Genomic DNA, 14734 nt, shown 5'->3' with positions numbered 1-14734 from the left:
CACTTCTTTTACTGCTGGAGTTGCTGCTTGCCCTAAAATAGGGCAATGACATTTCATTTTATTTGCAGGAAAATTTCAGTTTTCAAGGTCCAGTGCCGTTTATGGGACAGTTAAAGACTCACATTTATTTTAGATTTAGAGATGTGGAATCATGTCTGCATCTCAATGCAAATCACATTGTCAGGTTTCAGAGTAACAGCCGTGTTAGTCTGTCTTTGCAAAAAGAAAAGGAGTACTTGTGGCACCTTACAGACTAACCAATTTATTTGAGCACGAGCTTTCGTGAGCTACAGCTCACTTCATCGGATGCATACCGTGGAAACTGCAGAAGACATTATATACACACAGAGACCATGAAACAATACCCCCTCCCACCCCACTGTTCTGCTGGTAATAGCTTATCTAAAGTGATCATCAACTTGATGATCACTTTGGTGCTGGAAATGGCCCAACTTGATGATCACTTTAGATAAGCTATTACCAGCAGGACAGTGGGGTGGGAGGGGGTATTGTTTCATGGTCTGTGTGTGTATATAATGTCTTCTGCAGTTTCCACGGTATGCATCCGATGAAGTGAGCTGTAGCTCACGAAAGCTCGTGCTCAAATAAATTGGTTAGTCTCTAAAATCACATTGTGTTATCATTATCAAGTGACATGATGTAGTGTAATGCTTTGACTATATTGTCCTATAGGTTAAATACAAGAAGCTCATAATAAGTTGATGAAGTTGATGCATCCGATGAAGTGAGCTGTAGCTCACGAAAGCTTATGCTCAAATAAATTGGTTAGTCTCTAAGGTGCCACAAGTACTCCTTTTCTTTTTGCAAATACAGACTAACACGGCTGTTACTCTGAAACCTGTCATAATAAGTTGTTTCTGTGTATCAACATTACTAGAATTATTTTAATACTTTCAGAATGCAAAGAAAAATTTTGGGGAAAAATCTGCTGAAAATGTAATGTCAAGTGAACAACTGATTTTTATTTAACTGTATGTCAGAAATTGAGTAGGAAAAGTTTTACATTGATCCCTTATGAAATTTAGAAAAGAAATTAGATAAATTCTTAAATTTTCTTTGGGTGCAGGACCCTTTACACAAAGAATTAAAAACAAAAATTGTACAAACTTTATTTAAAATGAGACATTAATGTTATTGAAGAGCATAATTATTTTTTTACAAAATGTACAGCCACATAGGTATTTTATAAACATAAATAACCATCAAAGATTATGACCTATGTTTTTACGGTATGCAACATGACTTAAAAACAGAGCTAAGACATTCAGGATTCTTTTCTAAAGTCTAGATTGAACATTTTTACTTCCTAAGAGAGGTTAGCGGTTAACACTTTTCTATCCATAAATGAATATGCACTTACAACTGTCTGATAGATACATTATGCTTTTCTTAAGATTATAGTAAAGTTAATTGCATAATTATGGCTACATATAAACATCCAATACTACCATAAACATGAAAACCTACATATTTGTCCATAAAGTGTAACTATTAAATATTTATCTTTTACCATTCTTTTTCATGTTCTTTACTAGGTATTATATCTAAATAGAAGTACACAGACATATGTGAATGATGAATAATAACTATTAAAATAATAGCTCTTTCAGCGGTATAATGTTGGTCTAATTTTTAAAAATGTTCAAAGCTACAATGCTTTGCTGTTTCCCACATGACTATTTGTTGGTATGTAGAAAAGAATGACTATCTTTTTATGGCACTGGTGATTTTCCAAAGTTCCTGAAGGGGTCATTTGTGATTCCATTGTTTTTCCCAACTTAGAGAAATCTGAAACTCCTGTGAAGTTGTTCCAGTAGGAGTCTGATAAGGTTCTGAATGTGGTGACGGCTTATACATGGACACCTGCGCTGATTAGAATGCTGCACTATCACATCGCATTTTCTTGACTGGTTTCCTCTTTCATTCTTCTTTCTGTTAGAAAGAATGGTTTGGGAAGGCAAAAATCACATTTGATTTAAAATCATTGCACTGTCCATTCCATTCATCTTTAAAGAGGGTCATGGATGTTCAGTAGCTCGCTACATTTTGACACGGAAAAAGTGTATTGACTTTACAAGGCCACCATAGTTTTTGTTTTTATTTGTAATAGTTAGTTACCAGAATTTCATCTCATTATTTGATTGCATGAATTAGGCACCTCACTTCTGATGTGTCGTTGCAAGGAGCTGTGAAGTGTGTGGGTTTAAAAAAATCAAATGCATTCTTGACCTCTGGCCCAGGAAGGAATGGCTTTCTTTTTATTTAAGTTTCTCTTTCACTATGGTGCCACATTCCCAATAGTGTTTTCCTTTTAATTAGAGGACCTGATTACTACAGAAAATCAAGGTTAATCAAACAATGGTTTTCTTCGGTGGTTTGTTTTTTATTTGTACTGGTTGAACAGGGTGTTTGTAGTGGAAGCCAATATCCTTAAATGCAGTGGTCATAGTTTGCTTATTCTGCTTCATTTGAATCAGGTAAACAGTAGATATCACCCAGGGGGCCTCATTTTGTTTAAATCTGTTAAATAAGTAAATCATTCAACAGCCATTGCTGTTTGTGTAGGCTTGAAGGAGCCTGTGAGTCTCATAATTATGTTTCAAGAGGTCTGCTAGGAAGGCTAATAGATCCAAACTACTGAATTCTCAGATACATTACAACTGTCTCCTGTGACAGTTCAATTTCCAGAAAGAAAATGGTAAGCTTTGTAATAACAGCTCATTAGATAGAAGGAAATATGGTCTTGTGCTTAAGGCCCTGGAGTGGGACTTGGAAGATCTGGGTTGAATTCTGCCCCAGATTTTTGTGCCCCAATGAGGCACTTAGAGCCAGATCTACAGAGAGATTCAGGTACCTAACTTACACTTTTAGGCACCACTGTGAGCCACAAAATCCCCACTTGGCCGCCACCTAACTCTGTAGGAGCCTAAACTCATACAGGCCTAACTTTTGCTGTAAAAAAATCTCCTGGGTGCCTAAGTTTCTGCCTCTGGGCATGCACGCTGCTGCCTCAGGCATCCTGGTGCCTGTCTATCTCCCATCTAAGCCCCAATGCAATTCTCAAATTAGGGAAGATATGTGCCTATCCTTCTAGCTCACCTGCAGGGCCTGATATGGTGGTTTACTTAGAGCACACCTAAGGGCTGGTCTACACTGGAAACTTACATTGGCATAGCTACGTGTCTCAGGGGTATAAAAAATCCACACCTCTGAGAGATGTAGCTATGCTGACCTAACCCCTGGTATAGACCGTGCTAGGTCAACAGAAGAATTCTTTTGTCAACCTCATTTCTGCCTCTTGGGGAGGTGAATCAGCTATAGCAATTGAAGAACCCCTTCTGTCATAGTAATGAGTATCTACATTGAAGTGCTCCAATGGTGTAACTGCAGCATTTTAAGTGTAGATGACAGCTATGGCCCTACCAAATTCACAGCTATGAAAAACATGTCACGAACCGTGAAATCTGGTCTTCTGTGTACTTCTACCCTGTACTATACAGATTTCACAGGGGAGACCAGCATTTCTCAATTTGTGGGTCCTGACCCAAAAGGGAGTTGTAGCTGGGTTACAAGGTTATTTTAGGGGGTCACGGTATTACCACTCACTTCTGCCCTGCCTTCAGAGTTGGGTGGTTGGAGAGTGGCAGCTTTTGGCTGGGTGCCCAGCTCTGAAGGCAGCGCCCTGCCAACAGCAGCACAGAAGTAAGGGTGGCAATACCATACCATGCCACCCTTACTTCTGCATTGCTGTCTTCAGAGCTGGGCAGCTGGAGAGTGATGGCTGCTGACTGAGGGCCCAGTTCTGCAGGCAACAGCGCAGAAGTAAGGGTGGCAATACCATACCATGCCATCCTTACCTCTGCGCTGCTGCTGGCGACGGCTTTGCCTTCAGAGCTGGGCTCCCAACCAGCAGCCGCCACTGTCCAGCTACCCAGCTCTGAAGGCAGTGCTGCCGCCAGTAGCGGCACAGAAGTAAGGATAGCAGTACCGCAACCCCCCTACAATAACCTTGTGACCCCCAACAACTCCTTTTTGGGTTCAGGCCCTATAATTACAACACACTGAAATTTCAGATTTCAATAACTGAAATCATGAAATTTATGATTTTTAAAATCCTATGACTGTGAAATTGACCAAAATGGGCCATGAATTTGGTAGGGCCCTAATGATAGCCTAACTCTGTGTAAAAGGGTGCGGGGAGGAGGCAACAGCAGTGGCTTTCCTTAAAACTGTTAGTCCAGTGGTTAGGGCTCTCACCTGGGCTGTAGGGGACCATGGTTCAATTCCCCCTTCTGCCTGATAAGGAAAAGGGATTTGAACAAGGATCTCTCAGGAGAGTGCCCTAACCACTAAACTATGGGATATTCTGATGTGGGTCTCTCTTCTTAAAGCCTGGCCATTGAAATTAAATATTAACTGGGCGAGAGAGTGAAAGTATTCTGCAGACCAGTGGTTATAGTATTCACCTCCTCATCAGGCACAGGTGAGAATTGAAAATGGGGTCTTCCACATCCTGGTTGAGTCACTGGCTTGTGTAGAGGCAGTCAGGTGCCTAAGCTAGGTGTTGCAAAAACTGGCTGTTTCAAGGCCTAACTTGCCTGATTCCAGGAAGGAGGTTTCCAGCTGTGAATCACTAGCTGGATTCCTCCCTGCAGCGGGACTTAGGTGCTGAACACTATCAGGGCAGGGCTTAGGATACACCCCTCTTGTCAGCACCTCCCATTGGCTATCTTTGGCGACCCCTGCCCAGCATGCTGGCTTTTATGGATCCCTTTCTAAAGCAACTATCTCTCCCCCTTCCTTGTATAGGGACCTTAGGTGCCTCACTGCAACTTGTTGCATCCGATGAAGTGAGCTGTAGCTCACGAAAGCTTATGCTCAAATAAATTGGTTAGTCTGTAAGGTGCCACTAGTACTCCTTTTCTTTTTGTATATCCCAGTGATTTTCAAGACACCTAAAAGTTAGGTTTTGCAACACGCCACACTGTATCACTTAAGTCTCTCTGTGGATCCAGGCCTCAATTCTCTGTCTGTAAAATGAGAATAATAATACTTTCTTTGTCTCTCTTGTCTGTTTAGACTGTAAACTCTTTGGGATTGGAACTGTCTCTTACTATAGATGTGTCCTGCTACAATGTGGTCCTGATTGTGGTTGGGGTCTCTAGATGCCACTGTAACTAAATAAAGATGCTAAATCACAATTTTAGTAAATACACAAAAATATATGTCCAGTTTAAAACTGGAAAGGAAATGGCCCACTTAGGATATAAGGCGTGCTTTTTTTCAGAAGCACTGAGCACCCACAGCTCCTGCTGACATCAGTAAGAGCTGAAGATGCTAAACCCTTCCTCCCCCCCAAAATCAAGCCCTGTAGACTTCTAAACAGCTTGACAGAACAGTATTACAACAGTCTTTAGCTAAATGTCGATACAATTGGTTATGAATTAATGAGTACCCTTTTTTGCTATGTCACTGACTTTTTTCTTACTAGAAATCAGCTCCCTGAATGAAAGCAGATAACGTTGAAAATACCTTTTAGTCTGGCAAATTGATATACTGTACGGGGAAGAAGGGGGAAAAAAAACAGAGTAAGTGCATATTTATCACCCAGACAGTGCAATTTGAAGCCAAATACACTATTTCAGGGGCACATTAGAGAAAATGTAGATAGTCTGTGCACAAAGAAAAGGAGGACTTGTGGCACCTTAGAGACTAACCAATTTATTAGAGCATAAGCTTTCGTGAGCTACAGCTCACTTCCTCAGATGCTTATGCTCTAATAAATTGGTTAGTCTCTAAGGTGCCACAAGTCCTCCTTTTCTTTTTGCGAATACAGACTAACACGGCTGTTACTCTGAAGTCTGTGCACAGACTATCTCTAGTCTATAGATGCAGGATTGGGGGGAAGGAGTGTTGAGTCCACTCTCTTAATGAGAACTGAAGCAAGTCATTCAGGAGCGACTCAATAAGCCCCCTGCTCCTAAACTAAATTCCACTATCCCTCTCTATCATTCAGCTCCTTAGCTCTATCGCTTAGCTCCTGCCTGCCTGCTGAGTGAGCTGATCTGATTGCTTAGCTGGTTATGTTTATGCTGATACTGATGAGGGATCTTGTCTTGACTGTCTCTTGTTGAAATGAGCAGGCAGGTGGGCCTCTGTGCTCAATATTGAAGCACCAGTTAGGCAGATCTATCTTTAAACATCTTTACACACTTCAATATGAGCATGCTTTTAAACCTGCACCCTGAAAATATTCTAGTTACTGCCTCAATGCAATGTTGGAGTAAATCTGGGGTTATGCTGAAGATATCTTAATCATTCCTTAGGTGTTCAGTTTTCCAGCTTCCTGTGCTTTTTGTAGGTATGTCATATACACATACCATTGTGTTTATAGATCAGTGCAGCCAGTTAACAAATTGAAAGCTCTTGGATCCTCCTAGTATAGATTTTGTCATTATTTATTAATTATGCTGACATGCCTGGGACTAGCACATTATCTGGACTATAACAAAGAGTTTAAAAGATGCAAAACTATTGACGGCATGTTTTATTAATTCTTAAATTGCATGCTTCCCTGAAAGGGAGTCTTGGTATCCTTTTAATGCCTACCTACTATATTTACATATGCTACCTGTAATGCTTCTGGAGTCACTGGAATGTATTTGAATATGCACATATTTGAATGCGTATTCTGTAATCCGCTATAGAGCATTAATGTTTTGCACCTGCATAGCCTTTCATCCAAGGATCTCAAAGCCCCTTGCTGACATTAATTAAGCTTCAGAATCCCCTTTGAAGTAGGTAAGTGGTATCTCCATTTTACTGATGGGGAACATAGGGCAAAGAGTAAGAGAGATCAAGTGACTTGCCCCACCTCACACAGCAAATCAGTTACAGGTATTAACTGAGTACTCTTCCTGCCTAGCCTAAAGTTCTCATCACTGGCCAGCGCTTCCTTTTTAAACATTTGGGGTTAGTTTTTCATGCAAAGAGAAATGTATTCAGAACTACAATAGTACAGTGGGAAGTGTTTCTAACCCAGCAACTGTTGCAGATATAACAGATTCAAGAATTTTCAGTCTGTATAAGGAGAGGAGGGAGTTTGAATTTGCCTAGGGGGAGAAGTATAAGGGAACGCTAATATGGGACAGCCCGTTATCCAAAGGAGCTGATTTCTTGTGCAGAATCTGCCATACTGAAAACACTGTAATCAAGTCCAATAACCCTAGCACATCTGGGATCCTGCCATGGAGTTTAAATAAAGCATATTTTTTTTCCCTCCTGCTTTTTCAAAGCCCTGTTTTCAGAACAAAGAAATCGCAAGGACTCGAGACCAAATGAAATCATGTTTGTGGTTTGGTTAGTAAAATGCAGCGCAAATGGTTTTGAAATGTAACCAGAATTTGGAAATGTGCTTATTCTGGACAGCCTGTTCAGCAGTGTTTCCAAATAAATGTATAGGGAAGTTTTGATAATTACATCCTCCTTGGCGCCTGGATTTATTACCGAACTCTCCTAACTTTAGCAAAGCAAGGTTGGATTTCAGATACCTCAGGGGAAGGGCACTCTGGAGTGGAGAGGCATACATCTCCTGTGGGAGCAGTTGTGTCTGTGCAGCTTTCTGCGCAGGGCCAGGTTAGCTGAAAGGCAGAAGCGGGAATTGAAACCACACAGTTTAAATCGAAAACTTCAACAATCAGACAATTACACTTGTCTATAATACTGAGCACACAGCATGCAAAAGAACCTGCTATCCAGGCGTCACCTCGGGCATTGATGTCCTACACCGACCTATTTGTTTTTGCATTCCCCTCCTCCCGGATTTCTAAGCATTTCTGGCAAATGCTATTGGATATTAAGCAACAAAGCGAACGGAAAGAAAGACAAACAGCTTTGCACTGAATCATGCTGCTTCTTTCATACGATTCATGCTAGTTGTCCTCACAGCCTCCCCACTCCCTTTTTTTTTTTTGTTGGTTAAAAAATATCCCTTAAAATTCTAGATTTCTTCCCATTTCAGAAATAGCGTGTTCCCCCACGTGCCATAAACTTGTTGACAAAGCATATTCAAAAATAGCAGTCACCGTTCCGGGAGCAGAAGGTATAGCACCCCAAACATTTTGAGCAGTTTCGTAAAATAAATGCCTTTCTGAATCGGGGCCACAGTGCCCTCTACCTTACAGGATGAATCCTTTCCTTATATACTTTGTATACCAAGCCCCTTGTCTACATGCTCTGATTTCAAGTTAGGGCGCAATCTGGCTCTACAGCGGGCGACTAGCAGTCAGTTTGCGTTGATTTCTGCACCGACGAAGACAGCCATAGGGTCACATTTGAGATGTGCTCCCTCCCCAGTTGATAAAACTTCCCCTGAACCAAAAAGAAGAGTCAGAAATGCAATCAGCAGTGGGGCGCGTTGTTACCTTCTCTGCTCCTGCTGACCCCTTTCTTTAGCCTTAATCAGGAAATAGAGTGAAATGAGTTTATGTTGGTGTGGTTATCACAATTGCCTAACTTAAAGACTATAACTATACTGCTTGGAATTTTGCTTCCATATTTTGTTCATTCAAAAACCTCGGTTACGTTTTCTTTAATAGGTGTGTGGAAGTTTTGAATGGCTGGTTGTTTGAGAGCCGTCTAACAATAATTGTACAGCAAACCGCTTCTTTTTTACTACCGCTTTTTATGATAAATATGATCAAAGCAGTACTTTAAAGTCGTCATAGGAAACATTAAAATTGCGATCAACGTAGATCCCAGATCTGAACGATAGGTTACCGTCAATGGTAAGGCGTAAACAAAATTGCCTCGCAGCGAGTGTAGAACTCTTTCCCTTCCCCCCCCCCCCACCCCCCCGCATCCAATATTCGCAAAGATGCTACTCCAGACCTTTTAAACACACGTATTGCTCCGTAAAGTGATTATAGCTGTTGACGTGTCTTAACAGCTTCATTTTGTTTCATCGTGATTTTTATCAGGGCGTAAACTCAGCCTAGTCCAGTCAATCATCAAAGCTAAGTGCTGTGGATGCTACAAACCAAGGTACGTTTGATGTAGCTGATGTAACATTCGTCTGATCGTGTTTTCTCAGGAGCAGGCATGGAAATGCAACATCTTTAGATCTGGTTTAAATCTTAATTTCTTTAGACCTTTTAGTAGTTACACTATATACATGTATATCTTTATTACTATTAATATGTCTCTAGACCCAGGACTTTAAAAATTCTGCAAAACAAATAGCAATGGAAGTACAATAACTAAGAATAAGTGTTTGGAACAAAGTCAAAGCAATAAACTTAAACTGTATAGTCGGTACTCCTATAAAATATACATATTAACATATAATGTGAGGACACAGTTCCTACCTGGCCTCTGTCCATTGATAAGGAGTAGACTCATCATGAGAAAAAATAAGATGTAAAGGAGCTGTTGGAATCTCATTTTGCAGTCACACAAAATAGGTGAAATATTTATAATACTTGCAGCAAATAAAAAAATCCTTAAAATGCCTCTGCAGTATCTGTGTCTCTGCTCACATCCTAATGACAAGCTCCAGAATGAACTGCCAGTTGCATTTTCCAACAAGGTTAATGATCACATAAGACAAGGTTATTGGGTGGTTCTGCACTGTGGTCAGTGCCTCCCTCTTTTCTCTCTCCCTTTCCCTTCTCTTTTTTGTCACTCCCCCTTATTTTCCATAAGCAAACAATGAAGGGATGAAAAGTCCATGTAAACAGTAGCTTCTGTCAATATATATGGTGCAGGGAGCCCTGAACAATGGAGCAGCTTCACGTTAAATTCAACCCAGTCAGGGAGAAATATGTAAAACAAGGCACGATGTTCCCTCCCTCCATTTGCAACTGTTTAAACTCTGCATTGCCCATGCTTTCTGCATGTTGGTCCCACATGCAGAAAGCAATGGAAATGACAGGAAGTCCCCCCCCCCCCTTTTGTCCCTTCTGAAAGAATGCTGAAGCACAAACTTAAGCTCCCCCAAAGCATTGTAGTCCTTGTTGCTGCCCAAATGTTTTATCTCTTCTAAACTAGCTGCAAAGTAGTGTCTATTCAAAGCGAAACTGTAAACTGTTAAACCTAATGTGTGGCTTTTGTATCATCAAGTGTTCCTACAAGCTCAGAATATCCTGGAATGAATATATAAGACTTTTGACACTTCTTTTGGTAATATGAATCGGTAGAGCTATGACTTTGTTAAATTATATTAACTGGTCTGCAACAATTTGAATATGGGGAGGAGATTAAAAAGGATTTAGTATTTATAAAACCCACCTAGATATTATGTTCTTTACTCAAATAAGGTGATAAACTGCCTTTAACAAAACTGTGCTGAAACAGTGTGATATACAATAAAAACACAGCTATGTAGAGCTCTAGAGAGAAAAGAGAGAGTCCTAAGGACTACCCTGCAAAACCCTTATTGAGGCACATAGTATCTTTGCAAAAAGAAAAGGAGTACTAGTGGCACCTTAGAGACTAACCAATTTATTTGAGCATAAGCTTTCATGAGCTACAGCTCACTTCATTGGATGCAGTGAGCTGTAGCTCACGAAAGCTTATGCTCAAATAAATTGGTTAGTCTCTAAGGTGCCACAAGTCCTCCTTTTCTTTTTGCGAATACAGACTAACACGGCTGCTACTCTGAAACCTGATAGTATCTTTGAAATACTGGTATGAGTTAAAATTTGATTAGAGTGATCCTTACTATTTATTCTCAACCTGCTGAATTCCTAGAGTGGAATACAGACTAGTACCATAGAAAATGGAAATATGACCCTTAAAGAAAATATCCTGTAGAATTTATAGAGAGACTTTTCTACAGAAAAGTTTAACCCATCCTATTAAATTTAATAGAGAATTAAATCCCTGTTAAATAATTCTCTAGGATTCTTTTAAAAACTGTATTCTATTTTCCTCCTATTCAATTTTATAGAACTTTTCTGTAAGAGAAAGGACATTGTTATGGGACGAGTGATCTGATATGAATACGGGATGTGTGTGTAAACAACATTGAATAATAAAAATGTAACTTGCAGCTTGATTCAAATAATTATTTGAAGGTTGAAACTTATTGAGGAAGATGCTAGACTGACAGCACTAGAAAATGAAGTCCTCTGTTGTTGGTTAGGTTTCAGAGTAGCAGCCGTGTTAGTCTGTATCCGCAAAAAGGAGGACTTGTAGCACCTTAGAGACTAACCGATTTATTTGAGCATGAGCTTTCGTGAGCTACAGCTCACTTCTTCGGATGCAGATGAAGTGAGCTGTAGCTCACGAAAGCTTGTGCTCAAATAAATTTGTTAGTCTCTAAGGTGCCACGAGTACTCCTTTTCTTTTTGTTGATGGATAGAATCATAGAGCTGGTGTACTACCAGACATTGTTAACTTCCCCAGATTGCTCTTTAAAAGTTAGGGTATATCTACGCTGTGGAAATGATGCCCACTATGGCAGTGCAGTATAGACTCAGCCTACACTGCCAAAAGGAGTTTTTCTGTTGGTATCAGAACACCACCTTCCCTAGTGACAGTAGCTACGCTGATGGAATACTTCTGTTGAAATAGCTGCATTGATACTGGGGGTTAAGTCAGCATTGGTCAGTGGTGTGTTTTTCCCCTCACACCCTGACCAATATATCTGTGTTTTTTAAGTATAGACCAGGCCTTAGAGGTTAGTTCATTCTCTCTGTCCATTCAGTCTTTAACCCTTTAGATTAGACTTTCAATTATTATTATTAATATTAGTGCCTAGAAATCTCAACTGAAATCAGGGCCACTTGTGCTAAATGCTGGTAGATACTCCTTGTCCAAGGGTTTACAATCTAAAAAGACAGAGCTGAATGGGGAACTGATTTGCCCAAGATCACACAGCAAATCAGTGGCAGAACCAGGATTAGAAACCAAATCTTCTAAATCTCAGTCCAGTACTCTATCCACAGGACCACCTTTTTGGTGGTGTGTATATCTGCTCACTAGGAATTAGAACATTGTGTCTGAGTCCTTTTCATACACGCTCCTAAAGGATAAAGACTTTCAATCAGAACTGACCTGCATTTGCCTCAAACCAATAACTTAGAGGTGAAAAGCGCTTAAATTCCAGGGTGATAGGTACTTTGTAAATACTTTAAAAGATAGAGAGACCATTGCCAATTTCCCCAGGCTATGCAGTCCTTTCAGGCTGTAGAGCAGAGGTGGGCAAACTACGGCCTATGGCCACATCCAGCCTGCGGGAGCCTCCTGCCCGGTCCCTGAGCTCCTGGCCGGGAGGCTAGTCCCCAGCTCCTCCTCTGCTGTCCCCCCTCCCCTGCAGCCTCAGTTCACTGCGCTGCCGCCGGTGCAATGCTCCGGGCAGTGGGCTGCGAGCTCTCTCCGGGCAGCGCAGCTGCAGAGCTGCGGCCTGACCCAGTGCTCTGTGCTGCACGGTGGCGTGGCTGGCATCAGCCAGGCGGCATGGCTGCCTGTCCTGGTGCTCTGGGCAGCGCGGCTGTAATGCCGTCAGCTGCCAGTGCTCCAGGCTATGCTGTAAGGGGGTAGGGAGTGGGGGGGTTGGATAGAGGCAGGGGAGTTCGGGGTGGTGGTCAGGGGGCGGGATTGTGGATAGGTGTTGGGGAGGTCAGAGGATGGGGAACAGGGGGGTTGAATGGGGGCAGTCAGGAAGGAGGGGGAGTTGGATGGGGCGATGGGCAGGCAGGGGTTCTGGGAGCAATCAGGGAGAAGGGGTGGTTGGATGGGACAGGGGTTCCAGGAGGGCAGTCAGTAATGAGAGGAGGGGTTGGATGGGGCGGCAGAGGGGATCCGGGGGCGGTAAGGGGACAGGGAGGGGTGGATGTGGCAGGGGTCCTGGGGGGGGGGCAATCAGGGAACAGGGGAGGTTGGATGGGTCAGGAGTCCCGGGAGGGCCGTCAGGGGGCAAGAAGCAGGGGGGATCGGATAGGGGGCAGGGGCCAGGCCACACCTGGCTGTTTGGGGAGGCACAGCCTCCCCTAACTGGCCCTCCATACAATTTCGGAAACCCAATGTGGCCCTCAGGCCAAAAAGGTTGCCTGCCTCTGCTATAGAACCTACAAATATTTTGAGCAGAATTACTTAAAGATACAACTGAAATATTTGATGCATAAAAATAATATACAGCATTCTAGGCTGTAATATTCTTACCTTTTCTGACTGTATTGTTTATTCAGTATACTATCTAAAATTATACAAAAATTAATTTACATGTCTGGTCCATGCCTCTATAATGTGGTTATCATAGCTCTCCTAGGAATTTGTCTTAGATTAGAGAGTTCCTTGACACGCTCCTGCTGTAGAAGTTGCTGACAAACCAATAGTTTGAGTTTTGATGTACAATTTTTTTTAAATTTAGATTCATTTCAAATCTACCCTTAATTCTCTTATCATAGCCAGTGCTTGAACAGACGCAAACAAACAAAAACATGATAGTGTATTTCTTCTCCCCATCTTTTTTTCTTTTTCTTTTTAATTGGCCCAAAAGAAATGGGAAAGCATTTAAAGGTGCATCGGAGATCTGGACAAGTGTAGGGTATGTTGCTGGCAGATGCTCTGTGCTGTAGGGATGATTCCCTGGATCAATGGATTTCTACCCTCAACCCCTTTAGTTGTTGAGAAGCAAGGAGCAGAGGTTGACTTTGTCATTCATTATCTGTGTTGCTGCTGGTACTCCAGCCCAGGGTTCTCACATGTGAAAAATGGGTGAAGTTATTTGCTCACAATCAATCAGGAAGTAAAGGTGCAGTTAGTGTTAGAATAGTGGAGACTAGAATAGGTAACTTTTTATTTATTTTAAAGAAAAGAACAAGGCCTGTCTCCTACTTCCCTTCTCTGATCTTCCTTTAATATCAATATCATTATAGACAGTGCAGGTTGCAATGCCTAAAGTTAAGGTTGCCTGACTTTTTCCAGTATAAGACCCTGTTTTCAGTTGTTTAAAGTTTTCCCAAATTTAAACCATCTGGCAGAAATTTTTCTATACTTGGCTGTCTGCCTAAGACTGATTTTTTTTTCACTCCCAAAAAGTTTCAGCTAAAATGGTTCAGCCATTTCTGAGAGCAAGTTTAGAGGAAAATACGTTAATTTGCCTATATTTTAAAAAAAATTACAGGCATTTCACTGAGAAGCTCTGGCAACTCATACTTTGGAGCAAGGGCGTAAAATTTGGCAGTGGGGGAGGATCACCCTACTGTTAGATAGGTGTTTCCTTTGTAAAGAGCTTTTGAAATCTACTGATGAAAAGTGCTATATAAGAGCTAGTTATTTATTATTTTACCATCTCCATGAACATACGTCCACATTTGGCCAAGTTATCAGCCTCTGAAGAAACCTCGTACGCAGTAGAGACTTAGTGTTCAGTGGCTACATTCTCTGAATATTTTTACTGCACTGTGATGACCAGATTGAACATGAACCATCCCTACTGTGCAAGGGTTTCATCTCAGATCTTCAGGGGCTGAGCTGGATGCTGGAACAGGTAGCAAGAAGACTGTTTTCCGTTTTCACTGCTCCCCCTGCTGGCACCCAGAGAATGCTGAAAAAAAGTATGAGGCAGCCTGACATGAATGCAGAGGTATGATGAATGGTGCTATATATAGGTGGATGGGTGAGGAACTCCGAGTAGGAGATGTAGAGTGAGGGGTTGGGAGCAGAAGCCCTGGAGAGGGAGACAATAGAAGCAGAGAAGATAGGAGCA

The 14734-nt window shown here is 41.6% G+C and overlaps 1 protein-coding gene across 1 annotated transcript; it reads right to left on the bottom strand.

The window, feature by feature from the left end:
* Positions 1–7571: 7571 nt before the first annotated feature.
* Positions 7572–9815, bottom strand: APELA (apelin receptor early endogenous ligand). The gene is made up of 2 exons (XM_073340076.1): positions 9387–9815; positions 7572–7661 (listed from the first exon to the last, which is right to left on the bottom strand). The coding sequence occupies exons 1-2, from the start codon at positions 9460–9462 to the stop codon at positions 7573–7575; spliced, it is 165 nt and encodes a 54-aa protein (XP_073196177.1). The 5' UTR covers positions 9463–9815; the 3' UTR covers position 7572.
* Between the last annotated feature and the right edge of the window lie 4919 nt (positions 9816–14734).

Source organism: Lepidochelys kempii, chromosome 4 (genome assembly GCF_965140285.1).
Source record: "Lepidochelys kempii isolate rLepKem1 chromosome 4, rLepKem1.hap1, whole genome shotgun sequence".
In the NCBI taxonomy this organism is placed as follows: Eukaryota; Metazoa; Chordata; order Testudines; family Cheloniidae; genus Lepidochelys; species Lepidochelys kempii.
This window is presented reverse-complemented; position numbering and strand designations above follow the sequence as displayed.

Coding starts and splice junctions, on each gene's coding strand:
- APELA (XM_073340076.1), bottom strand. CDS start 9,462: ATGAGATTCCAACAGCTCCTTTACATCTTATTTTTTCTCATGATGAGT. Junction 7,662..9,386: donor TATCAATGGACAGAGGCCAG/GTAGGAACTGTG, acceptor TCTGCCTTTCAG/CTAACCTGGCCCTGCGCAGA.